Source organism: Neolamprologus multifasciatus, chromosome 4 (genome assembly GCF_963576455.1).
Source record: "Neolamprologus multifasciatus chromosome 4, fNeoMul1.2, whole genome shotgun sequence".
NCBI classification, from domain to species: Eukaryota; Metazoa; Chordata; class Actinopteri; order Cichliformes; family Cichlidae; genus Neolamprologus; species Neolamprologus multifasciatus.
Genome location: NC_140442.1, coordinates 30,365,505 through 30,393,451, shown reverse-complemented (window position 1 = coordinate 30,393,451; position 27,947 = coordinate 30,365,505). Strand labels below are relative to the sequence as shown.

At 41.7% G+C, this 27,947-nt stretch overlaps 1 protein-coding gene and 2 long non-coding RNA genes across 8 annotated transcripts in view; all 3 read right to left on the bottom strand.

Moving 5' to 3' along the window:
- caskin1 (CASK interacting protein 1) overlaps positions 1-27,947 on the bottom strand; it is a 123,562-nt gene that overhangs the window by 48,199 nt on the left and 47,416 nt on the right. For all 6 annotated transcript variants that reach the window (XM_085157043.1, XM_085157044.1, XM_085157046.1 and 3 more), the window contains exon 2: positions 12,156-12,207. In XM_085157043.1, coding sequence (XP_085013169.1) covers positions 12,156-12,207 — 52 coding nt within the window. The remainder of the gene's footprint in view (positions 1-12,155; positions 12,208-27,947) is intronic.
- On the bottom strand, positions 18-12,149 carry LOC146520813 (uncharacterized). The gene is made up of 2 exons (XR_014873725.1): positions 3,953-12,149; positions 18-3,872 (listed from the first exon to the last, which is right to left on the bottom strand). It is a non-coding gene; the product is annotated as an uncharacterized LOC146520813 (long non-coding RNA).
- Positions 13,309-27,947, bottom strand: part of LOC146520812 (uncharacterized) — a 46,593-nt gene continuing 31,954 nt past the window's right edge. The window contains exons 2-3 of the long non-coding RNA XR_014873724.1: positions 21,806-27,947; positions 13,309-21,683 (exon numbers count right to left, since the gene is read on the bottom strand). The exon at positions 21,806-27,947 is cut by the window's right edge and continues 25,061 nt beyond it. This is a non-coding gene — a long non-coding RNA (uncharacterized LOC146520812). The remainder of the gene's footprint in view (positions 21,684-21,805) is intronic.

The following is a 27,947-nucleotide window of genomic DNA, read 5'->3' as shown; positions in this document are numbered from 1 at the left end:
AAGGCCAAATAAATACACACAAGTAGGGATGGGTACCGGTATCCGGTGCCATGATGGCACCGGTTCTGACATAAACGGTAGTAACCAGACTGAAAAGCAGCGCACATTTCGGTGCTTTATTTCCTGAGCTGTGATACACTTTAGATTCTAGCCAATCATTTTACGTTTCGAGGATAGTAGGCGGGTCCAGGTACGTACGTTCTTTTAGAGCAGAGCTACAGATTAAAAATGCCCAAGGCGAAGCGGTCAAAGTCTGGCTGTACTTCACAGCAAAAGATGCAAACTCAGCAGCTGCAACAAGTGCTTTAAGCTGATACTGTGATACTGTCAAAGGAGGTAACACCTCAAATCTGATGAAACACCTGGCGACACATAGCGTTTTTTTAAAAGCTGAGAAATGCGCCGTATTTGATAGCTTGCTGCGAGACCTCACACCGAGCACATCTACTGCGGGTGTGGTGCCTGTTATCGGACCTGGAGTTTGCAACATCCCCCAAAAACCCAAAGAGGAGAGTCCTGGCCCCTAGCCCTGCCAGTGTAGCAGAAATGATGAGGATGATGATGCAGCAGCAGCCGTTCTTCTCTGCGTGAGTAGCTTCATGTTGTTCGTGTGTAATTTACATTGAGTAGGCTAACCACGTTATTACATTAATGCATGTAAGGTGAACTAGCAAACACCATCATAGTTACATGCAGCTGTCTTCTTGTTTGATGGCAGATACTCCCTTCACCCTGGACAAAAAGGCTAAAATGACCAAAGAAAAAGTGGAAAACAGCTGAACATGAGAGGTTTTTGGACCAGTTTTGTGTTCTCCATTCTTTAAGCACCGGCACCGTTTAAAAAGTACCGGTTTGGCACCGGTATCGGATAAAACCTAAACGATAGCCATCCCTACACACAAGGCTGCAGAGTGCACCTGTGAAGTCATTAACAAAACAAAAAGAAAATAAAGGAACATTTTCTATCGACAGGTTTGTGCACACGTCTGTCACTCTTACATCTTCCTCCACAAGAACTCGTCTCGTAGTTGGAGATTTGTTTGTGGGTGTATCGCATTTAATGATGTCGCAGAGAGAAATCATAAATGTAAACGCAAATTATGAGGTTGAAGCTGGGCACTAAAGGAAAGCAGCACCACTGAAATAACACAAAAACCGATGCGACGACAGTCGTCTGTAGACAGAACAAAGGACAGGAAACAGGAAACAAAACTGGAAATTCACATCTTTTTAAAGACGAGCTTTCTGGATGTGGCCGTGCGAGATAGAGGTGTGCGCATCGACAACAAGCTGCATCTCCGCAGCGACTCGTCTTCTTCCATTCGTGTTTAACTGCAGGGTTAAAAAAGGATAGTCTTACATAATGCTGCGATAGGCTGAGCCAGAAAGAAATGTGTGTGTCTGTGTGTGTGTGTCTCAAGACTGTGTCAGTGGGGTGTATGTTCAGGGGGAGGGAAGCCCTTGGTTTTGGCAAGTACTCTAGTAAAACCTTCCATGAAATATTCATCGCTTCATACGCTTCTCCTGTTATTCTTCCTCATTTAAACCGAACCCTCGTCTGTCTCACTCTCAGCAGCTGATACGACGTCTCTCTGCAGCCTCATCCTTCCTCTCCAGGGTCTTCCTCGCTGCCTCATCTCTTTGAACTCTTTTTCTCCACCGTTTCCATCTTTTGTTTCCAGTTCCTGAGCCCCACAGTCCTGCAGCAACGACTGCGCAGCCAGTTATGCTACACTCTTCATACTATGGAGGCACCTGTGTGTCTGTGAGTAGTGATGGTGTGCTTATAGACATGGAAACAAAGGGAGATACATTTCAATTTATTCTGCATTCTCTGATATGTTATCTTAGATTAGCACAAAGACTGGAGGCAGGGGGAACCCGCTCGATCGATTAATGTGCAACATCTCGGCTCTTTCTCTCTCTTTTGAAAGCTTTTTGCGACTTTGAGATCCTGATGCTCTGTCTGTAAATGTGTAAAGACAAAGGTCGTCCAAAAAATCGATGTAACGTCACTAATAAATAAAGTTCTGTGTGTGGTCTGGCTCCAAACATGCTTTCCAAATACAACACTGACATTTTGTAATGTGTTTGCAGCTCTATATTTACCACACGGATAAATCCTGCTGGAGCGTCCCTTTAAAACACCAGCAGCTAACGACAAATACAACACAAGCCACAACCCGCAAAGACAACACTGCACGCTGTTCTTGAATCCATGTCAGACACCAGAGAGGCCACTTTAATATCTCGGGTTTTCACCTGCTGCCTCTGTTTATTTATTTTTCTCCTATGAGCCTCACAAACGCGTCGCTTTTTCCCTTTTTCTCTTCATTTTTATGCATTTACTCCAAATCAGCTTCATCGACTCTGCCCTGTTGAGCACACACACACACACACACACACACACACAGTCTGTTCATGCAGTTTTGCTGCGAGCCTTGTACCCGCCCTTTTCACCTGTCACACACACACACACACACACACACTGTAAAGCCACATGGCTTGACCCATTTTCAGTAATGAGACATTTCTCATGCCTGTCAAGCTTTCCCGAGAAGCCGCTCCAACAATCACACACTGGACTGAGGAGAGAGAAGAAAGGAAGGACGCCAGTCTGTCTCGTCACTCGTCTCTCCCGTCTGCTGGCGTGCAGTTCAGACGAGCTGCGTCTATGACAAACCGCATGTAAACCTGTTAATGTGTGTGCGTGTGTTTTTGCCAGCTCCTGGCTCACATATCACGCCGTCTTATGTCTCTGTTGTCTGCTAATCAATGTCTGTCACGTTGCCTGTACAGAAAGTGTGGGTCCTTTAGTTTCTCCTACTTTTTTCAGGCCATTAAACGCACCGCGCACACCTTCTGTACATAATACTGGCTTTATTTATTTATGATTTTTATTCTTTTAGTTATTTATTGCATTTATTGTTTGTGTGTCATCCTCAAAGTAAGAACGTCATTGCTCAGCATATACAGAAGAAGAATGTGCTGTTTTAATACTCTGATTACTTCATTTTCAGCTCCTGAAGATTCACAAATAATCTGAAACCAGCAGCAGCTACAACAACGAGCCACGGGGCAACGAGCTGCTGCTATAACAGCTCATCTGCCTTCTGTGGGCAATGAAATCGTTATTGTCATAATTACAAGGACTGAGAAGAATCCAGTGGACCCGTGCTGGTGTGGGCCTCTGTGGGCTATTAATATTGCAGCAGGCTTAGCTGACAGATGACAGTCACACACACACACTGGTTAGGTCACAACCCAGTTAAAAGTAGGGGAGAAAAACGTGTGGCTGCTTCCCAATGTGGTACAGTTCGCCACGGACCTGACCTGAAAACAGAGCTGCTCTTCTCTAAATAACCAGTCCTGTACAAATAAACTGTTTGCTCGTGCGCTTAGTTTGTGTGAACGTCCAGCTTCACTTCATCAAACAAGCTCAACATGTTAAACCTTTCGTTTTACCTTTATTCATTTAATTACCTTCGAGCCTACTTTTCATGTACAGAGAAATTATTAGCTCTTGTTGTGTCGTGGTCCAGGCTGGCTGCTACTTCATGGGGAATGTTTTTCCATTCCTGCCTCTAAATCCAGGTTTTTCCCTCCTTAGGCGGAGTTCCTTTTTCCTGCTCTTGGTCATCTTACCTGCAGGTCTGTCACGGGCCGAGTGGCCTGTACTGAACAGGACTCAGGTGCAGAAACCCAGAGCAGAGACAGCAGATGATGTAACATTTTATTAGGCTTAAGTGCAAAAAACGTAGCAACAATAATAAAACAATAAGACGTGGAGTTTGATGTGGCGTGGGAAACGTGGCTAGGGCGAGGGAATGAGGCCTGAGATGCAGAGTGGAGCTGAGCAGGGAACAGTCACACTGAAGAGAGAAGATAGTGGAGTTAGGGAGGTAGTGGAGGCAGCTCTGAAGTGGCAAGTTGTAAGAGTAGCAATTCTTACTTGCAGTAGGGGACATGGAGTGTTGAGAGGGGGGTGAGAGAATCCAGGGGGGGCTGAGTGGCGTGGAAAGGCTGACCTGAGATCCGGGGCTTCAGATGGAGTGTGATGGCAGGAGGGCAGGCAGGTGAGGCACAGAGGGATTTTCAAAATGATTGCTTGGTGTCCTGAGTCCGGAGGTGGCGCGTGAGCCAAGGTGAATACAGCAAATGTGTTGATGACGAACTGGCAGCGAATGAACATCAACCTGTGGCTTAAATCCCTCTGCAATAGGCTCCAGGTGTGCAGGAGCTGGAGGAGTTGGCCCCGCCCAGGGGCGGATCCCAGGTAGGTTCAGGAGCCTTATGGAAATTCCAGCCACCCACCGCAGACCATGACAAGGTCATCATCATCATCATCTTCACCATCGGAGCCAGTATTTAAGGACCAGCTCGAGCCGCCATTCTTCACCTGACCGTCTACCTGTGTCTTCTGTGATCCACGGCCCAGCTTCTCCACCGGACACTCACCTGGCTGCTCGCTCTAGATATCCTGCAAACCCACCCAACCCAATTCTCCTCTTTCATCAGTGAAACCAGCCCCTGTGACACTGAGTGCACGTGATTACCTGTTAACCACGTCTCAGATGTTTAACCTGACTTTGACAACAAAGCTGAAACAAGCTTTATCCGGCTTGTCTGGCCGGATAAAGCATCTACTTTAATAATCCCGAAGGAAAACATGTGGGTTACAGTTGCTCCAAGACAGTAACAGATTCAACTAATTAAATAACACAATATATACCAGTTTACACATTTAAGAAATAGCACTAATATATACAAATCAGTTATAAATATCAAGAGTACTACACAAGTTAAATCAATATGATTGACATTTAATTCTAACCTGTGAAACGTTGTCATTTGTTAACCGTGTTGTATGAAGCTTTAAATATGCCGAAGAGTTTGACACGTATAAAATAGTATTTTTGCACCAGAGGTGCCGCCTCCACCTGCCGGTGGAGCATACTGTGCTCGTCCTTCCATATAAAATGATTTAACCTCTTTTTGGTTAAATCATTTGTATTGATTTGACTTGTTCCAGCTCCAGGTAAATAAAGCCAATTCATCGTAGCGTTTTTAGGCCTTATATCTTTAAGTAGCATGTTCAGTGTGTTTACTTCCAGAAAAGCCTCTGTGATGCTTTCCAACAGCAAACCTCTGCGCGTGCACAAACACACCCACTACAGTGAATACATAATGGCAGCGGAGCTCTTCTGTAATGTCCTCTCATGTCTCAGTGGACATCTCCTTGTCAGGCTTTATAAAGAGGAATCCTCGGTAAGTGGTTTGTTGTTGTCAGGTCGCTTGTGTCAGTCGTACACATGTGAAAAGCCTTTGCTCTAATTTCTCATATCTAAAAATAACCAAACTAGTGACGAGCACCACAGTGCAACACCAGCCTCCATTTTCACTCTGGAAACGTTTTGCACACATGCACTGACGATGAAAGTTGCCAGCTATGACACGAGCTTCTTCTTTCTTCTTTTGCAGTTCATTAGGAGTCTTCGAGCCACTGCCAAGAGGAGTAAATGAACCTAAAGTGAATCAGTTTATGCAGACTCATTACGTGCGATATTTATCCTGACCCATGCATTTCTCTCAGAAACAATATTCATGAGTTATTTGTGCCTCATAGCAGCCGTGTTAGCATCACCCGTACTCATTACTGTGAGAGGAATTAGGGGGCAAACAGGCAATAACAGTAAACACACTAATTAGATTAAACTGTTTAGTTTCCCTCAGAGTGGAAACGCTGCTCTGCGAGGATTACTCTTCATCTTTATCTTTGCAGAGGCCACTTTGTTTCGCACGCTTCGCAGTCTTTTTTAGCTCAGTTTAAATCATCCTCGCCAGGGCTGAAGCTGGCATGAGTCGAGCTCCGAGGAATTTGCATTTCTATCTTCTCTTGTTTCCTGCTGCATTAAGTAGACAATCATGGATGAAGTGACAGTGAACTGACTGACGGAGAAAAAGACGGACCACCGTGGAAGGAGAAGCAAAAAACAAGCGCGCTCAGGATTCATGAACTCCTGATACAAATGCTGATATTTATACTTGCATTACTTAAAGTTCACTCATGCATTTACATTTTTGTCCACTTTGTCTTTTGAGCTAAACTGTTTAATTTCTTTTTCTTTCACAGTCGTACATGCTGATGAATTTATTTTCACTAAGTACCAGTTTTCAGAGCAGCGTGTCGTGTACATCAATTAAAACAAGTACAGCGAAGTCAAAGCGATTCTGTTACAGCATCAGTCAAAAATGAGCTGGGTTATAGTTGCAATGTGCAAACGATTCCAGCCCAGAACTAATCTAGAGGAGTGGCACACAAAGGAAAAAATGCCTGGAGATCCACTGTTTAAACCACATGGTTTTGGTATTCAGAAGTTAGCCCTGCCTCTCTTGTGGGTGGTCTTACTTACTGGTTGGTCAGGCGTTGGAGCCATTTGGGGAAAATGTAACCACCAGCAAAATTAGGTTGCTGTTGGACTCCACAGATTCAGGACTCCTACTACTCCTCTTTCCACGAGGTTAGGGCATGGTGGAAATGGTACAAGAATACAAATACCCAAGAGATCACTTAAATAAGAAGGTAGATTGGTCCACGTACTCTGGATACATGAAGGTTAATTCCCCACTCACCATGCGGACCAGTCTTTGTCGTTCGAGCTCAGGTCGTCCAAAGGGCTGGGAGCCTGAGGGTCCTGCACCCTTCCCAGGACAGCAATCTTCTGGACGGAGATCTCAGATGTCGTTCCTGGAATCTGCTGGAGCCACTTGCCGACGTTGGGGGTCACTGGCCTGAGTGCTCAGATGTTCTCCAGCTAGTTAGCAATCTCTAGTTTGTCCATATATATCTGGAAATTACACAATATCTTAGATCAGTCATTCTTGACCACCCTGGGGAGCGTCTCCCAGTTTGACCTCGGGACTTCCAGGCCACAGATGTTCCTGTACACTATGCCGGCCACTTGGTTATGGCGTTGCATGTATGCCCTGTCTGCTAGCATCTTGCACCCTGCTGTTATGTGCTGGGTTGTCTCATCTTTACACAGCCTGCGCTTGCACAGACAGAACCCAGCCTCTATGGATCTTGTGCTCGGAGCTTGTTCCTCTGCTGCTGTGATTAGTGCTTCTGTGCTGTCTTTCAGTCCAGCCGCTGATATTCTTTATCGATATGAGCTGCTATTCCATGCATTTCTTCCACGATGGCTCCCCTTCTTACTCCTCTCTTTCCTCTGGTTTCTGCTGCCTGAAGTATTCACGAAACACACAATCACTTATGGCCATCTTCCTGATGTACACATGGACCTTTATTGTTTTATGTTGGATAGTGGTCGTGACACTCACCAGTCTTTGGCCTCCTTCCTTCCGCTACAGTCTCAGGATGCTGGACTTGGAATGAAACCCTCCATGCATGGTCAGGTGCTTCCTTATCTTGATGTCATTGGTCCATCTCCTCCTTTGGCCACCCTTTCATCCCTGCAGGTATCTAACCACCTGCAGGGCATAGGTGCTAATTGTCCTGATCTTGTTCTTCCCATTCAACAGACTCTTCAGGCATTCCCTTACACCCTGTCGGCATTTGGTGGTTGCAGCTTTCCCAGCGGCCTCTTCCTGGTTACCTGCCTGTGGGATTCCAGGGTACTTAGCTATCCTCAATCTCTGCAATGTTGCTTTCTGGTAGTACAATCCTCTCAGCTCTATGAGGAGAGTGTTAATCACAGGGAGTAGGGCTCAATGTAAAAATGTAGTTTCCTGTTTTGGTTTAGGAAGTATTGTTTTATTTAAAAAGTGGCTCTCAAATACAGTCCAGAATGATCTAGATCCATGCAAGTGTTCCACCTACTGTCATTTCCACCAAGAGTAACACATGTTGGGATGCACTGAGAGATATAACCTAACTTTAGTTAGCAGTTCATGCATCTGAAAGAATGCACATCGAAGACACTCCTGCAGCAGCCTCGCTTCTTAGAAACTGTCCCACTTTTTTTTCTATCAATTTCTTGATTCCCATCAGGGGTCGGCTACGTTTTTTTCTGGTTCTGTTAGCAACACAAGAATTGCTGGATATGATTCATAGGCGAGGGTGCATATTAGAAAGGAGGAATAGAGAGCTAGCATGTGAATGAGGGTGAAGTGAGTCACCCGGAGAATTTAAAGTTGATTTACTGATCGTTTCATGGCCGTCGCATTCTGACGGCCCAATAAGAAGCACTCGCAGCCTCCATTTCCACCTCCGCACAATCCTTTACAACCCTCTTTAAACACAACTCAAACACAACTGTCACACAACAAAGAGAGGACATAAAAAGAATATCATAACATCTCTCCTTTGTTGTTTTCTTGGAAGTGTGTTTCAGATGACGCTGTGTTTTTTTTACCATCATTGATTGTTGTGAAGTGCAAAAAGGTGCTAGCAGGGGATTTATAGTATGCCGTTTGGGACACTCGTTTGACGAAGTAATTACACTCAAGAAAAGATTTTTCACCCTCAATAAATATGAAGCAATAATTTTGACTAAAATGCAACTGAGATATATAAAAGCAATGGTTTATTTATTCATGCAGCTAATCTTTAAGGAAAATGTGCTTGATTAATATGCATTCAGTTTATAACAAGTAATTTTCATTTAACCATATTCCATTAAATTCAGCATTTTACATTGTACTCATGTAACAAACGTACAGGAGAAAATTTATTGTAATCAAACTAGTTAAAGTCAGTATTTTGTTTCACATAACCAGGCTTGAATGGAAAACTTGAGTATAAGTGATTTTTATAAGACAAGTGCACAGATATATCTGCTAAACATGTTGTTTCCTTTTTATTTTTGCATGGTTTTAGTTATTTCACTGCAATGTACATGTCATTGTTGGTCCTTTGGCATGTTTATAAAGGGTGTCGGGTCAAGTCAGCTTTATTTGTATAGCTCAATATGTCAGATCACAGGCTTGCCTCAAGGGGCTGCACAGCCTGAACAGTACGAAACACCCTCTGTCCTATGACTGATCTGGATGAAGAAAAATAGTCCTCTCATAATCTGTTCTGCCTAAGAAGGTCTGGAGAATTTCTTCTAGATGAGTGCCTAAATGCGGTTTGTCTTGCTCCATAGCATTCTTGACACTATCCGGTCATTAAGTCTGACGTCACTAGCCGTGTCTGGACCTAAACTCCGCTGCAGGTCCATATATCAAACGATCACTGTGGCATTACTGAGAGTTAAAAACTGTCTAAAGTCTTTCATCTTTAATAAAATGATCAGCGTTCTGCTCTACCAGGTGTAACAATTGAGTTTAACATCCAGGCATCCATGAAAACGGAATTTATGACATTTAACGGAGTTAGAAGTTAGCAGGAAGTTAGCTCGCTAATATAGCATGTCCTGACTGCGGGGTTTTGGAAACAAATTCAAACGTACAGCTCTGTTATCACTTCCAACATAAATAAAGACAGAAAACTAAACAGCAGTGACGTTTGTAGGGTTACTGAAGTTTGGCTAGCTGGTATATAATGATGTGCTACGTGACCGCTAGCGACACAGCTATGTTAGCATAGCATAAACAAGCTAACTTTTTTTCCACTCGATAAAAGTTAACGTGAGTGTTCTCGGTGGTCAGGAACAAATGTAATCGCATGGCAGGATGCTGTAAAAGGACCAAACTTCAGCAGGAGAACAACTGAGATAATCCATCCACAATACGAGGTTAGTCATTCATATACTGCTGCATGGGCTGGGCTGTAGTTACATCCTAAGGTTTTAAAAACTGAGCTTAAATAAATGATTAGCGGTAATAAAAGCCGAGGGAGGTCAACAGTGATCACTGACTGTTTTAGGAGCTTTTTGAGATTAAATAGAAGAAAATACAAAACATTAAACATGTTAACAACACAAAAGCATATTAAACGCAGACTACTTTAGGCCCGGAAGTAGGATTCGTCACGTCATCACTTAACGACCGGATGAAGCGAGAACAGTCTGAAACAGTCTGCTGCAGGGTTTAAGAAGCCTGCAAGAGCCCTGAAATTGGTAGCATTTGATGCAGAATCTAAGCCCTCTGCTGTTTACAGGTTACTGCACCATAAATGTGATCCTGTATATCAGCGGTCCCCAACCTTTTTTGTGCCACAGGCCGGTTTAATGTCAGACAATATTTCATGGACCAGCCTTTAAGATGTCACAGATAAATAAAACACAAAAAAAAAGATACGACCAAGACAAAAACTGTGGTATATTGTACATATAATAATAAACACGAATCCACGGTGTAATTGTGTAACTTTATTAGCAGCGTCCTCCTGAAATGCGCCAACAACATTGAGAGTAACGTCCTCCTCTCTGCCCCTTAATGCTCTCTGGTCGCCATGGAAACACGTAAATATTTCTTTCAAAATAAGACACAACTACACCACGGGATGAAAACCCTGAAAACCATAAATTTCACACCAGAGCCTCAACTCTCGCGGCCCGGTCCCAAATGACTCGCGGCCCAGTACCAGTCCGGGGCCTGGGGACCGCTGCTGTATATGACATCAAGGTATATAAACGGTGGTGGATTTCATATTAAACATGACCATTAAATCAAGGGATCATTGCAGGTACAAATGAGCCAAAAGCTCAGCCCACATCCCCAATACGGTCACCTCAGGCATACAACTCTGGCTGCGAGCACAGAAGCTCCACCCACTATTCAAATTTAAATAAATGTTTTGGATGCAAGGGACAGCCAATCAGAAGAGAGATAGCTTACAGGAAATGGAACTAAAACTGCATGGTCTCTGAGGGACACCAAGACCTATTGCAAGATACAAAGGGATTATTTCGGACAACTAATCATGCAAAGCTACTCTATTACAGACAAAGATGAAGACGTATGGAGCTGGAGGTTAAAATGTAGCAACTCTGGATTCTTTTCCCTTCAACTTCAGAACAATAACAATAACAATAACCCATAATGACAAACTAAAACCATGTTTGTAGAGTTTTACAAATCATATCAGGATGCAAACAGGTACCAGACCTCTCTGTAGACCTCTGGTATTAAACTGTGGTGAGAGTTTTATGTGTTCCCAGGAGAACCCTGACTTTTGATTGAAGTGAAATTTATCAGTTTTATCTATTTAACTTTCAATTTTTAACACATCAAGTTGTCATTACTCTAAAGCACCTTTTACACACTGACGCTAAAACATACTTAAAGATCAAACATGTAATATCAGGTCTATAAAATCAAATGAAAGAAATACCATTAAGTTTATGAAAACGATGAGAAGCATTTTTGAAACTTCGCTTCTGTCACATTATGCTGAGCCAGAATCCCAGATCAGCCACGGCTTCATTTCTCTTTGAAATACTCGCAGGAGAAACAGCCACAAACCAACCAAGGACGACAGAAAATAAGCTGCACGATGAGTTTAACCTTCAGACTGCAATATGATCCATATGTGAAACACGGGGAAAAAACAACAACAGCATTGCACTGCATTTCCACTACATTGCGTTAAAGTGATGTAAGTCGTCTCCACAGCCTGTTTAATGACGGCCACATCAACCCCTGACTTTTTCTTTGGCCCTCCTTTCCTCCACCTGTCTGTGTGAGCTGCCACTCACTTTGATTTCTCGCCAGTTGCAGGCTGCAGACAACAAATCACCTGATTTTTCACATTGAGAATCCCTTTTTATGTCTCTCCAGCCTTTTGTCAAAGAAACAAAAGTCTGTCTCTCCAAATTGTTCCGTTACATAACACACCAGATTGCATGGAAGTGGGCCACAGTTCTGTTTGCAGTTTTCTTTTGCCATCGTCTGGTGGATTTCAAGTGGCGGCTTCCCAATGGGAGCCGACGGGCCCGTAGCCGCGTACTGGGCGCACGCGATGCTTTTAATGACAAAATGGGAGCAAAGAGGTGAAAGTGCTTCGATGTAATACCTAATATCATGGATTTAATACTCTCACACGCATAAATAAACACGACATTCTGAGCTGAGTGGTATATGGGCTAATCCCCCAGCTTTTAATACTGTACAGAGAGAAGTAAAAGCACTATGATAATGCTGCTTGGGAATGCTGTTAAGCAGGAGAAAGGAGGGGGGAAGCTGGCCTGGGATGGGTACAGATGGGATGGAGACATGATATATGGAAGAAGAAAAGGAGGGTAACTCACCCATCTGTATCCTGGAAGTTGACATTCACTTTCTTTGCAGACCCGAGGAGCTCTGAAAGACAAAAAAAGGGAGCATGAGTGGATTTTTGCAGCCCTCAAATATGACAGCAATAGCCCATCAGTACCTTGTTATGAGCAATATTTAACGTTTATGATTGCAACAATATCGTGCTCTAGAGGAACCGTACGGTTCATTCATTCCTCAAGCCGGCTGAAACAGCATTTTCCACTCCTCACTCATTTCCACCAAACGGAAGCGGAGATCTTATTATGAGTCAAACTGCCATCACATTTCCTCGCCCGCTGTTTGCATGAAAGAGTGCCATTACTTCGAGTCCCGCCCCCCATGGTGACCGCACCGTATGTCTGTCATTCTAAATATTTACGCCATTCAGAGCATGCTTGCTCATGTGTGAATTTAGGTAATGTGACAATACGCTTAGATTCAAAACCCACAAAAAAGATGTGAAAATGTTTTCCAGATCAAATCACATTACGAAAGTTATTTTCTCCCAACTTACTGGGAATATAAACGTTTACTCTTTGATGTCCAGAAGGGCAGATACCTTAATATCACCCACTAAACATTGGACGTCAGCTAGACGTGCAGATTTCATCTATATTAGGTCCATGACCAGTTCTGGATCTATATGACGTCCAAAAGAGGTCCACAACTTGGACGTCCAACCACGACCCAACTTGGACGTCCAACCATGACCCAACTTGGACGTCCATATGATGTTCAACCTTTGAACTTTGGACTGGGTTTGTTTTGGACGTCACATGAACATCTATGACAGGTGCAGGGAATTGACATAACTAATAAATGTATTGTTTTTATTTACCAACATCAACATTGTTGTTAACAACATGATACATATGAGTGCAGATTATTTTTAAACAAGCACGATGTATTATGCGTTCCTGTGGGATTTTTCTGTTATATTTTCCTGTTTTTCTTTAACTGGTTTCTGTATTTAATTAATCAACTTTGTTTGTAACCAGGTTAAAACTGCTACTCATTAAAATGTGCTGAAATATTAGAAAAGATGTAAAATAAAAATGGTTAAAGTGTTTCCTTTTAAAATGGGTACAATGTGTTTAATAAGTTTTATAGAGCATTTGCATCATATATGGTTCATTTTTCCAAGTATCCTGTTTTATTGTAGCTTTGTAAGTGAATGTGGGTGTGACAGAAGTAGGAAAGTAGGAGACGTTTGTGTGAATGTATGAACTGGACTATCTGCTCGACAGGCTTTGTTGATATAATCTTGGAGATGTCTGCTTGTCACTCTGCAGACATGCTTCACATGTAACTGTTGATCATGTTTCCAGAGGGTGGAGGACATGTTGGAACCACGGGACTACAGAATCTAGAGAAGCAGCATAAAAACGACGTCTTAAATGTATAAGACGTCCACAACAACCCCTCCAGTGGACCAAGATTGGACGCCCAAAAATGACATATAAAAGACGTCACTTTGTGCAGTGAGCAACATCTCAGAAAGACAGCTTTCATTATAAGCACCGAAGCCCCGCCCACCCACTTTCAAATCCCCTGTTTATAACGAGTAGCCAATGAGAAGAAAGATGCCTTTAAGAGAGGACGGCCTTAAAAAGCCAAAACAGCTTGTTTCAGACAGAGGATGAACTATAAAGGCTCCCAAGTCCCACTATAAAACAAATAAGGATTATTTTAAATGGTGACTCATGCAAAGCTACTCTCATAGAGTCCAAAAATAAAAATGAGAAGTTGGAAATCAGTAGAACTGGATGTTATGTTCAGCATGAGACGCAGGTTCTGGGCTTCTGACCTTTTTCACATTGCAACACAGCACATTTGAATCCACACGGTGTAGCTGCAGCATGGACTGCGCATTAAATCTGTGCAGGAGATCACCGAGCACGACTTGGAGAAGTGTGCAGCATAGACTGGAAAGTCAGACCTCTCCTGCTCATGGCATATACAGTACAGATAATACTGAGGATATGAACTATACAGCACAGGCTCGGTTATGAGTTATTATAATTATGTTCAGGGTTTTACTATAAAAGTACAAACTGAAGCTATGATGCTATGCTAGAATGTTTTCTAGTGAAAATCGAACAGTTTTAAATCTACAGTTTGTCTTTGCTGCCCCAGACTGACGAAGAGAAAGCTTGAAATAAAATAATAAAATCACGTTTTAATAGTTTTGCCTCCCTAATGAGCGGAACGACCCTCATGTTGCAGAGTCAATGAGGGAGTACCTTAAACTTGCATTATTTTTAAGGGCCAGCAGGGGGCGACTCCTTGGCTGGCAAAAAGTCTTGATATGGTGTGAACTTTGTGGGCCCATTCACTGGTTTCAAGCCACACTGAGCAAACCACTGAGTTCATTTTGTGTATTTTTGTCACAATCACAGTCAAAAAAGGGGATAAATCAGGAAATGCTTAGAGGCTTAAAACCTGACAGTCACAAGTTGCTCGCAGAGGAACACACAGTTCCTCTCAGCCGGTTAGTCCATCGCACACTCATCACATCTGGTTTCAAAACACACAACATGAGTCTTCCCAACAGGAGAATTCAAACCAACTATTGTGGCTACGTCCAGATTTAGGTCAAGTTCATTGTAAACACACACAGATACACAATTACTGGCTTGAAATAACAGATGCAGATCCATGCATGCTGTGGCGGGGTGCAGCACATGCAGGCACACACACGCACATCCACACACATGCATACAAGTTTAATGCTGCACTAAATCTACAAGCACAACTGCTACTTTCAACCTCATTATTTTTCATTTTCTGCCCTTTGTTTTTATGTCTCTTATTAGCTGATGGTGCAGAACTGAGGCACAGCAAGGATGAGCTCGCACGCTCCCTTCTTTCTCTCTCACATTTTTGCTCTTTCCACAAACACACACGCACACCCCCTCTAGGGTGCAGGAAACAGGACAGTCCCTCTATTGTAGGGGAGACAGCTCCCAGCACCACTGGGGGAGGAACATTGATTTCCTAACAGCCTATTTCTGGCCTCTATACAGGAGCTTTCAAAGGCACAATGTACATCCTGTGTGTGTGTGTGTGTGTGTGTGTTTGTGTGGACAATAAAACCTGATATATTTTCGCTAACTTACATAAATACTAAAGTATGGTGAAGTTCAGAAAGTTCAAAGAGGCCAAAGAAAACAAATAAAACTCACTTTTTTAATTTTTCCTGATGAACACTGAACAATCGGCTTCTCCCCATAAAAGAACAAAGTCTTTGAAACAGACCAAAGTTATAGGAAAACGCACCTGGATATATCTTGACGCGCGCTCAGTCATCCAGGTAAGGAAAGTTATTCTGTTACATTTTTTTAAAACTTTAGTCCAGATGAACAGAATCAACTTTTTGGGGGCTGCTATATAGTGCTCTTTCCTATTAGCTGGAGACCCATTGCCTCAAGCTCTAGTTTCTTTATTACAGCTAGCTTGTCGATTAAGCTAACGTTAGCTCCATAAGCTGTTTAAAAACACAGAATCGGATTTCTTACTTGATGACCGAACAACAATGTGCTGAAAAAACCAGTTGTGAGCATCTTCAGCTGTTGACATTTACATCAACTAGACTCAGGGATGTTGAGGTTACTCTCTACACAAGTAGACTTAAAAAAATTTAATTTAAATGGTGAACAAGCCCAAGTGCTCCAAAAGAAAAGACCATGCAATGCTTTTAAAGGGTAAAGGTTCACCTATGAGTTTCCATCAAACAATGAAACCCTGAATACAGGACTGGAAATGATCAGAACACATCTGCTGTCTGTTTATAGTCGTGATTCTACCCATGTTTAACAAAAACAAGTAACTACAGGATTTTAAGGCACAATAGGTAACCGAATTTGCCACATTTTTCACTGGATAAAGAGGAAGACTATGAAAGAGAAACACACAAAAAGTAACTCTTGGATTTGTTACCAGGCATGTCATACGAGAATGTCATAGATGAACATGCTAGCATGCTGGGGGTTTGGAAAGGTAAAAAAAAGGAACCACCAAACTCTTAACGCTTGGACTGCCACATGTCTACTGCTTTAACTCATGGATCACGATTTACAGGACTATTAACCAAAAATAGAAGAACTCAAAAGAGCAGTTTTTCTTCAACATGCATGCAAAAAAAAGAAAAAAGAATAAATGTGTTTTTTCATTTACATCTAAACAAATTGGTTGGCCTGTCTTCTTGCTAGTATGTTGAGCATCAGCAGCAAAGTTGTGAGTGAACTGAGGCCTTTTGTGTCCAGAATTTGGGCTGAAAATTTGTCATAATGAATATTGGGGGGAAAAGCTCTCTGAAAACAACATTAAGGATCTCCAACAGCATTCAGGAAAGTGACAATGAAAAATAAGTCGGTTCAGCAGAGTCTACACTCATAGCGACACATGATGAGGCATTAATAATTCAGCATTTTTACAGTCAGACTACATAAAGGGCTACTACAGTCAGGACTACTGTAGTCAAAACAGTTCTGGGAAAGGAGGAGCAACATCCGAGCACAAAACAGAGCAGGTATCAAGGACAAACGATATGACTCAGACAAAAACTGCATGAAAGTTGTCAACCCACCTCCGCCTGGAGGGTTGCAAAGTGGCTTGCAGATGTGCTTGCAGGAAGGCTAAAGCTCTTTAGAGAAAAACATATACAGATAGGGCTGTTCGATATAACGATATATATCGGATGACGATATAAAAACATCGTTTCATTTTACGCTATCGTTTGTTTCGTGGTGTCGCAAAATAAACTGTTTACGGCAACATTTTTTCATGGTTTTGATGTCACTGTAGTTATTATTAATTTCTTAAAGTTCTCTCTTTCTCTTATATTTAATATAACCACACTACAGACGGACAAGCGTTTGTTTTTATGCGTTGTCGTTAGCAACAACGATGGTAACACCTTCGCGTGTCCGCTTGTTTATGTTCCACATAAACCTTTCACAATAAAGCTCAAGATCCTGTTGAGACTTTTCAAAATAAACTGAATCACGTGAAAGAGCAGATTATTTACGGATGAGAAGTAAAAAAGACGCCAGGTGCTAAAAAATAAACCTTATAGTCAAACGTTAGAACAGGCTTTTCCCCGCAGCACGCCGTGTAATAAATACTCACAAAGAAAACGGCGCCGTTACAACTTATGTCTAAAAATGTATCGTTTCATGCATCGGTTAAAACACTCAACTCCGGGTAAAGGACGCGCAGCTGGAAACACTTCACGCAAGTCGAGCTGCCCGAGATTCACAGAATTTACAGAAAATGTTACATTTTTGTGATTTATATCGTTATCTGGACGATAGATGTTTTATATCGGGACATGAGATTTTGGTCATATCGCACAGCCCTATATACAGATTTTCCAAATGTGAAACCACATGTAAAAAACTGTTACGACTACTACTGTCCATGCCTAGTCTGCATGTGTGTGTATAATGTGAAGTCACCCAGCCGAAAACAGCTCAGGACTCCACATTCACAGAGCTCCGTTATATAAGATGGACCAACTCTCTGTCATACTTGGAGTGCTGAATACTGCTACTACTAACAAAGCCGCTGCATCTTAGAGATTTGAATGTAGTGATCTTTTGAGAGACCAGTCTCACTTTCAAAAGATCATATTTGGAAACTTTGTCAGGATCTTTGGCCGATACCAATATTTGGTGATTTAAAAATCTGATATATCGAACACTGTGATTCAGACACAGATTTCTCTAATGTTTTATGTGTATCTCTTTGCTATGCTTACTGACACACATGCATTCAAACAAGCTTTATTAATAAGAGCGAACACCATCACCTTTCCTTCTCAGCAATAGGTGTTTCCTGTATTTTACCAACCAAGACCTGCCTGAGGGAAAGGCCACACCTGAAGTAAACCTACATGGAATATTAAAGAATACAGCACCACAGAAACTTGCTGCTCACCAGCTGATTCAATTCTGAGTTTATTCTAACTTCAGAGGCAAAACTTCTCTGAAACTGCTGGAGGCTGAAAAACTGTGAACTACAATCTGTTATTGCAAAGTCAATTAAAAAGGCTCAAAAATATCATAAAATACATCTAATATAAAGAAGTGGGTTTAAGAACGGCAAACTGTTTGTTTGTACTTGGATTGTTGAAGCTATTTGTAAGCAAACTGTGGGCCTAACCAGCTTGTGTGAGACAGACTGTGGAGATATCAATTTGAAAAAAATTAAGCTAACGCGCAAGTGCCAAAAACTGCAATTCCTGGAGTGACCACTGGAGGCTGGCTCCAAAGAATGAGTCCGTTGGCTCCCATGTTTAGATGCCCAAATTTATAGCCATACAATTACACTCATAGTCTAACACAAACAATTATTTTTGTATCTATGGAGAGTTTCCCATCTCATACCAACTGCACAGAGGGTTTCATTTAAATACTACTAGGGCACAGCTTGTTGCTCCAATAACTCAGGTTCATTGGTGTTTTTTTCTGTTTAGGGTATTTTAATATAATTATATGACAAATATCTGCCTTAATTTCTGGTACACAGCATCTACGAAGTTTTTGCTTCACTCTTATTGAGTAAAATTGTAGTATTTAATCAGTCTTTTACCTGAAACTTGAAAAACTAGCATCTTTCCATTGCACCAGATAGGTCATCGCTAAAGGTGACCTAGCATGCTGGCACTAGTCGACATCATAGCACTCTGCCCTGTATCCACATGTACTCGTCTCTGGCTCCAAAAGCAGACATGACAGGAAACAGTAATATTAGGGAGTATGTGGCCCACAAACCTATGGAGTTTATATACACCCTATGGGAAGAACCCAAAGTTAATTTAAAAGCCTTCTACCTCTGCAATCCTTCTCAGGTCCTGATGTTAACTGCGCTGCTTCCCTTTAGCAGGCTTGTGTAAAGGTGAAAGGTCAATGAGAGCTGAGAGGCACTGTGGCTCCTTTAAATTATACATGCCAGCGAGAAGGTGCATGCTCAAAAAGGTTAGATTTATTAATAAGCCTAATATTAAACACGGTTGGTGCAGCTAAAAGAAGAGGCTGTTGTTCTTAGGGAGGATTATTCTCAGTCTGCTGATCCTCTGTTTTCTTGCCTGTGGCAAAAAGGGACCGCTGCGATCATCATGGGAAAGGAAAGCGAACCGTGTCACTGCTTTTCTCTTTATGTGTTCACTTATGTAATATCTGTCCTGGGAAAGACTGTGCCTAGTGCAAAGATTACTTTTAGGCAATGCCATTTATTGTTACATAAAATTACATAAAATAGAAAAGGAAGCTTCACTAGCTCTGCTAACTAGTTGTCTTTAGCTCTTTGTTTCTTCTCTCTGCATATTTCTGTCCCCTTTGAGGATGAACAGTCGTTCTGTCTCTGAGAGCAGACCTGTTGTCTTGGCCCTGATCGATCTGTCCCACTCTGACTGCTCCCGTCACCTTTTCCTCTTTCCTGCTTTCTTCTCTCACATTCTCTCCACAGGCTCACCGATGAGAAAGGGAACAGCACTTCTCTGCTGTGTCAGTGAATCGTCGTTCCTCTCTCCATTTTTCAGCTGCAGCATGTAAATCACAGTGGCAGATGTTGGAGCACAGTATGTCTTCATGCATTATGAAGGTGGACTCTTTTTCTTTCTTAAACATTTACCCAGAAAAATCAAATCAGGAGCGTTTTATCCTTCTCTTTTCGTGTCAGAGTAACTTCCCCTAACTTGTTTAAATGCTAAATTTAACCCATGAAATGTCCTTTGAACAGTTTTGTTCCACAGCTTTCTAAAGGTCCCACCACAGCATGAGCACTGGGCCATCACTAAATCTTTTCTTTTTCAGCCATTGTGTTGTTTCAGCCTCACATCTGACTCCAGAATACTTTGGTATACAGAGGACTTCATGGTCAACTCAGCAGCTGGAAATGCCCAGGTCCTATGGCTGCATGAGAAGCTCAAATCATCATCCCTGCATCTTGACTATGCTGGGTTCAGTTTTTGTGCCTCTCTACTCCAGTCTCATCTATCCAAAGGACGTCATTCTGGGAGTCTTGGGATTTGTTCAGATGCACCTTTGCAAACTTAAGTCGTGCTGCTCTGTTCTTTTTAGAGAGTAAAGACTTTTCTCCCTTCCAAACAAGCCATACTTGTTCAGTCTTCTTCTAATTGTACTGTCATGACCTTTAACATTTAACATGCTAACTGAAGCCTGCAGAGCAGAGATGTCAAACTCATTTTACGTTGCGGCCCATATACAGTCTAGTTTGATCTTAACTCAGCCGGATGGTGAGTTCATGTGTACTTCATTCTCCAGACTGTCCTGTAATTATAAAATGTTATATAAATATTATATATATATATATAAAATGTTCAATTTTTGTTCATTTAAAGGAAAGCATGTACAGTATCTTGGTATCTGAGCTGTGCACGGGCTGACTTTGCAACAGCAATAAGTGACAGTAATTATGTTTACCACAATGTGCACAAAAACATAAATGTTTATGTTTTGTGAAACACCATCATTGATATTTTAAGTTAACACTGTTTTTTCTTAGTGGTACACGTGATGCATTGTTGTGTAGTGATGACGGGCTGATATATTTTTATCTCATTATGTGGAGATGGAAAGGTCCTTGCACACTTTTATGTTCGTATATTTTAGGCTCTTCTACAAAGTTTTTTCTCTGCAGACTTTTAAGTGCTATGATTGGATCTGTCTTATCTGAATGTTCCTTTGAGGTCATGATTAACTTATCCTCTTGGATTTATATGTCCACAGGCTTTTAATCAAATTTCCTAATGCAGCTGTTCATCTTTTCGAACTGATAATGAAAGCAAGTCATTTCTTCTCTCTAAGCTTATTGCAGCCTGTGGGAAGGATATAGAGTCCTACCGATATCAGATTCTGGTACCAATATCTGTTGATTTAAAAATGCGATATTCCAGTATATTAGCCATTATTTTAATTTTTTATTTTGCCTTCACTTTCTTCCTGTTAAAAGAGGGTTTTGCCTTCTCACTCTTGCCAAGTTCTTGCTCATAATGCTTCCTGTTATTGTAGAGTCTTCACCTACAATATAAAACACCTTGAGGTAACTGTTGTTGTGATTTGGCACCATATAAATTAAACTGAACTGAATGATCAAACAGCCCATTTCAAATGTTGATACTAGGGCTGCCACGATTAGTCGACTAGTCACGATTACGTCGACTATCAAAATCGTCGACGACTGATTTAATAGTCGGCGCGTCGTTTGAAGCTTTGTAAGATCACAAAAGACGCAGGAATAAGTAGTAGGATTTAAGAGTGTAATACCGGACTGAAACAGAAGATGGCAGCACTGCATGTACAAGGATGCCAGCTGCCGTTAAACCCCGAAGAAGAAGAAGCTGTGTCCCAGAATTCATAGCGCAGCCCAGCTCAGTTATCAACAATGGCGGCAGCTAGTTAGTTTTAATATTACTCTTATTATTCTTTCTGGGTCACAAAATAAACGTTTAACATATTTTCAGGCGGGAATGTAGCTGTGTAAACCTCAAATATCTGCTCAGTTTATCAAGACACCACATATTTTCAAAAGCGCTCCGACGTTTTCGGAAACGTCTGTTAGCCACTAGCTCGATAGCTAGCCGGGGGCTAGGCTAACTAGCGTCGTGAGAACACCGGACTCCGGGAAATCGTTTTCAAACCCACCGCTGTCTTTCGCTACTCGGGTTAAACATGATATATAAGTCACTTAGATAACTTAAAAATGTTATTGTTTGGCTTTTTTTAGTGTTTTATTTGTTCCTGAGTAAATCGGTTTGGCTGAGATTAAAGTTATAGTTTTTACACAGCTGAATAAACGTCAAGCAGACAGCTGATTATCAGAAGTGTGAGATGCTCGAGAATTTACTCCGGTGTCCTGTTATATTTTAGATAGCAAGGAGTTTATTAAACTTCACCGAAACAATCTGCAAATTTCATTAAAATTTAATAAACTATCATCTTGTCTTTATTTTTAGTTAGCACAGACCTTAAACACTTAAAGCTGTAAGCTAATGATAGTTATATAAGAGCAGATGCTGCTGGTGCAATAAGCTGTAGGTTTTACGTCCAATAGATGATGATCTGATTAGTCGACTAATCGCAAAAATAATCGGTGACTAGTCGACTATCAAAATAATCGTTTGTGGCAGCCCTAGGTGATACTAACAGATCAGCAAAAAGCTGATAATATGAATTAGTTAACCTCAACTTCAGGGTTGGGGGAACTCCAGGCCTCGATGGCCGGTGTCCTGCAGGTTTTAGATGTCCTTGAACCATCACAGCTGATTTAAATGGCTAAATGATCTCCTCAACATGTCTTGAGGTTCTCCAGAGGCCTGGTAATGAACTATTATTTGATTCAGGTGTGTTGACCCAGGGTGAGATCTAAAACCTGCTCTACTTGAATCACTAATTTAGATGGTGGGAGTTAAATAGTAAAACAGACTGGTTCTTATAGCGCTTTTCCACTATATGTGTAGACTGTATTATCTGACACGCTGGCCACCTGTAATATGAGCGTCCACCTTTATAATGGAGACATGGATAATGGAAACCCTGGAAATTCAACAAGATATAGAAGGCAGTATTCATGTCTGGTGTGTGTTGCCTGAATCTTTGCTTTGAAGCGAGCTCTCTGCAGCCTTCTGCTTCATTTCATGACATCATAAAAGGGCACGGCCACCCCCATGTCATCAAATAAGGATACAAGCTTTGTACGAGGCATCATATAAGGACAGAGAGGGTAAGAGTGGGATCCCTGCCAACATCATCCTCTGCCTGCCAGATGTACACACAGTAAATCAGCCAACACACACACACACACACACACACACACACACACACACACAGTGAGAAGCAGCTTCGCTTCCAAAACAAATTTACAGACATTACAGTGATTTGTGAAAAACACTGACTCCTCAATATATAACATTTAGCAATAATAATTTACAGTGTAGATATTTCTGTGTGTGTGTGTGTGTGTGTGCGTGTGTGTGTGTGCGCGCGCATGTTTCAACACTGCAGGAGCTGTTTGATCCTCATTGACCCTCTTTTTCCTCCCTCCTTATCAACACTTCCTGGTTGGAATTTCCTAAGCAGGTATCGTGCACGCACGCACGCACACACACACACACACACACACACACACACACACACACCATCTGCTCTCAGTTCACACACAAACACGCACACACTTCTAAAATCAAGCATGTGGATGTGAAAATGCACATATATACAAAATATTGACATTTTATTTTGCATTTCTACATTTCCTCATTTCCAGTATGATTCAAACGCTTACCACCATAAATAAAGCCGACCGCTGAGCCGACGTGCTGGCCAGCAATGTGTCAAACTCGGTATTTTCAATGTTCATAACACATGCAGTGATACTCAAAAGTGGGCTGATAGATCAAATGTGCAGCGCTGCAGGAACTCAGTGTTCTGCCAAAGAGCAGGTCCAGCCAGTGATGGCGTAACGGCAGGAACTGGAGGTAACTTTGGTGTTAGCTGCACATCTGTTGCTGTTTCCATCCAAGTAACCAACGCTTAGATGGAAACAAGTCGTACTGCCCAAAACAAAGAGCTGGGTGGAAGTGCGTGACTTAGGCTTGCTAATTCTCCATCAAACTGTTTAATTAAAATTCATAGCTTAATGTTTCCTTCCTCTATTAAGTTATTACACCTGAAATCGTCTACTGCTGCTGTTTCACAATAAAAGGATTCAACAGTGCTTTTAATGTGAAGCACTCAAATTTTACCAAGACTGACTTTTACTGAATTGTGACTTTAAAGCTTCTGTTATTCTTTCATTTAAGGTGGAACACATCAGTTTTTACGCCTCCATGTAACACAACCATGGAGTGTTTATTAAAGATAGACATAGCCACCATAATATAACCCACTGGTTGCCATCTTTGTGTTCTGAAATTACAGCCGCCTTCTTCTTCCCCCTCACAGCTGCCAAGTACTTATTCAAAAGGGGGCATCTTATTCTTTGCATTGCCTTTCTAATATTGTAGGGATTAAACCTTTCAAAATAAAGTGCTTTGATGCAACTCTTGCATTGTTGACACTGCATTCAAAGCACAGCCTGCTTTGTCCTCCTCTTTGATTCCCATATAGCTGTTTTGTTTAGTAGGACTTGGAGCTACTAAAAGACATGATTTCATCAAGAAAGTCTTAAGTGACTGAGAGTCATTTTTCTATTGATTCCAAGGTCTTTTTCAATCCAAGGCAGCTGCTCCCTGTTGGCTATTAAGAAGAATGCATTTCTGCACTGGCTTATGTTTTTAGAGCCAGAGGCTGCTTCTATATTTTATTTACAGCCCGTGCACAGACTACAGTCCATCTCTGATAGAGGCTGCCTTGAAGCCCCTACCTATACTCCAGACAGTTGGTGGCAGGTGCACCTCCACCCAGAGGGTTTTTATCTGAATTTAAATGAGCTGGAGTGTGTTTTAAACACTATGACTAGATGCTGGCATATTTTGACACCATCAGTCTTGGTTTCACACAGAGGCTGTAACATTCAGTGAATTGCACTAAAGCTCCAGATGCACTCTTTTAATGTGTAATTCAACTCTATTAACAGTTTTAGCAAGTCTAAAGCAATAGTTGTGCATTTTATGCTGTATCTGTTATTATATATGTCCTGCAAACACACATACACACACAGACACACACACAAAGCCACACTAAATCACGTTACAATTTTGTTGCCTGCCGCAGCAGAACTCTGGGAAAATACTGATTTCATGATGTTGCTGCAACCTCTCATCCTGCAGCCTAACTCTGTTCTATCCTTTCATACACACACACACACACTCAACCAGGGAGCTCTGGGTTGCATGGAGGCGGTTGCTAGGTAACAAGCATCCTCTGGCTCCTCCTACACATGGAGAAGTGTGCTGCACACACACCCTCAAAAACACAAGGATTCAGACTCACATGCACCCACACAAACACACACACAGTAAAAATCATGACATAATGAGAGCGGTGACAGTGTGACGTCCTTATTTCCACATGAACTGTCCAGAACAGGATCTGCTTCTTCTGCAGAGGATCCGAGCGAACAATCGAGACACACACTTCTATTCAGAAATTCAGCTGACACCTGAATCCAGATCAGTTGAGCTCAGCTGTTCAGTTCATTACCACGTTTTTATACTCATCAATTACCGAATCAGCTATAGACTTTCTCTCTGTACCTTCAGCCCGTACTTGAGGCTGGTAGCGAGCGCACTGCCTGTGCATTTAAATAACTCTCTAACAGCCCGATCCTCATTTTCAGGGGAGCCCCGTGCAAATCAAAGCAACGCAAAGGGGAGCGCTAAGTCATTAAAACAGAAGGCGGTGCAATTATAATCATAGACATGCAAGCAAAACACAAACACATTAACTCATAGAAATGACACACCAGGGATAAACAACAGCGTTCGTGCTACAAATGAGTGATTCTAATTTAAGTTTTTGTGGTGTGTTATTTCAGTCAAACACTGCTACATCAAACAGGCCATGACTGTGGGTGTAATAAAAAAGAAAACAGTGAAAAATTCAATCGGTTTTGTAATATGAAGCAGGAGTTATAGAAACAACACAATTAAAAGTCATTTGTAGTGCATGGGCACTGTGTACTCCCCAGGTGGTTGGCAAGCTATGGCTGGTTGTTGCCAGATTAAATCAGCTGACACCAGAAACATCCTTGTGATCACTCTGGTTGATAGCAGGTTGTCTTGGTTACCCATAGTTTCCATGGAAGACGCCAATTTGTCTCCAAGCACTTGCCTACTACTGGCAGAGCGAGGAAAAAACACAAATGGAAGTTTTGCCTTAATGCCACCGATATATGAAAAGTTTCACACTGAAGGCTAACGATCTGTTTCCTGTTTCCATAGCGAACAGTTAGCATCGCAGCAGGCAGCCTGCTACCAACCAAAGCAGTCACGAAGACCTCAAGTTCACCCAGCAGTCTCCAGCCAGTTACTGTGGCATCACTGCTAATGTGGAATCAAACATTTAAAATTGCCCATGTTTTTTTTAATAGGTTCTTGCCATACATACTGGGTCACAATTGGCCCAGCAAAGACTCCCATAGGTCCCACAGGACAGCTTTGGAAAATGTGACATGAGGACATCAGACTTTTAACTGAATTTGTTTTTAGGTTTTACAGCTTTTCTTATGTCATTCATCCTACACCAAAGGAATTAAGTGCTAGATAAACAATAAAGTGACAGAAAAGCATCTTTTTCTCACTATCAACTATACGAATATCTGTTTCTCAGTCGTTCTAAAGGAAAGAAAGAAAAAAGAAGCATTGAAAACAAAAACAAAGGCTGAAATCTGTTTTATAATTACAGGACAGTTACAGAGCTTTTTCACAAATGTTGTTTCTTACAGTTTAAGCTAGGGCTGTTCGATATAACGATATATATCAGACGACGATATAAAAACGTCTATCGTTTCATTTTACGCTATCGTTTGTTTCGTGGTGTCGCAAAATAAACTGTTTACAGCAATATTTTTTCATGGTTTTGATGTCACTGTAGTGGTTATATTAATTTTTTAAGTTCTCTCTTTCTCTTATATTTAATATAACCACACTACGGACAGACAAGCGCCTGTTTTTATGCGTTGTCGTTAGCAACAACGACAGTAACACCTTCTCGTGTCCGCTTGTTTATGTTCCACATAAACCTTTCACAATAAAGCTCAAGATCCTGTTGAGACTTTTCAAAATAAACTGCATCACGTGAAAGAGCAGAGTATTTACAGATGAGAAGTAAAAAAGAGACGCCAGGTGCTAAAAAATAAAGCTTAGACTCAAACGTTAGAACAGGCTTTTCCCCGCAGCACGCCGTGTAATAAATACAAAGAAAACGGCGCCGTTACAACTTAAGTCTAAAAATGTATCGTTTCATGCATCGGTTAAAACACTCAACTCCAGCTACATGACGCACAGCTGGAAACACTTCATGCAAGTCGAGCTGCCCGAGATTCACAGACTTTACAGAAAATGTTACATTTTTGTGATTTATATCGTTATCGGACTCCTATTGGTTTTATATCGGGAGATGAGATTTTGGTCATATCGCACAGCCCTAGTTTAAGCCCAAAGAGCCATGCTTTCAGACTTGTTTACTAGAGCAGTGTTTCTTTATCATGTTGAAAAACTGAGAATTACTCTTGAAATTAGGCTTTCTTTAAAAAAAATTTAAAAAATAAATAAATAAAACCCATTTTGACACCAGGAAGGAAAAACTGCAGTTTAACAGGAAGAAACTTGCAACAGAACCTGGCTCAGGGTTAAGGCGGGGGGACAAAAGGCGTGGTGTTAACCTGTAGGAGACCATTTGGTTTGACCTGTCAGGTAAATTAAAATGACCTATGGCTGAAACATTCACGACAAACGCAGCAGTTATTATAGCATCATTATTAAATCAGAATGAATGAAGTAAAACAGGTTAAAACAACTATTTATATCTGATCACTATCACTTGCCACCCAGTTGACCCCCTCACCATCACCGTCACTCAGGGGACGGTCTGATTGATTGACAGCAGCACTGTGAGAAAGCGACAGTCAATAATTGCTCTCAGCCCGACCACACGTGATGGATGCATCGTAAAGTGATCAGAAGAATGGAAACAAGCCCGTGTCAGTGTAAATACACAACCTCATCGTGAACACCCGCGCAAGCTAAGCATGCACAAGCAGGTACACACACACACACACACACACACACGCACAATGATGAGCATTGTTCACAGTGTGCCAGA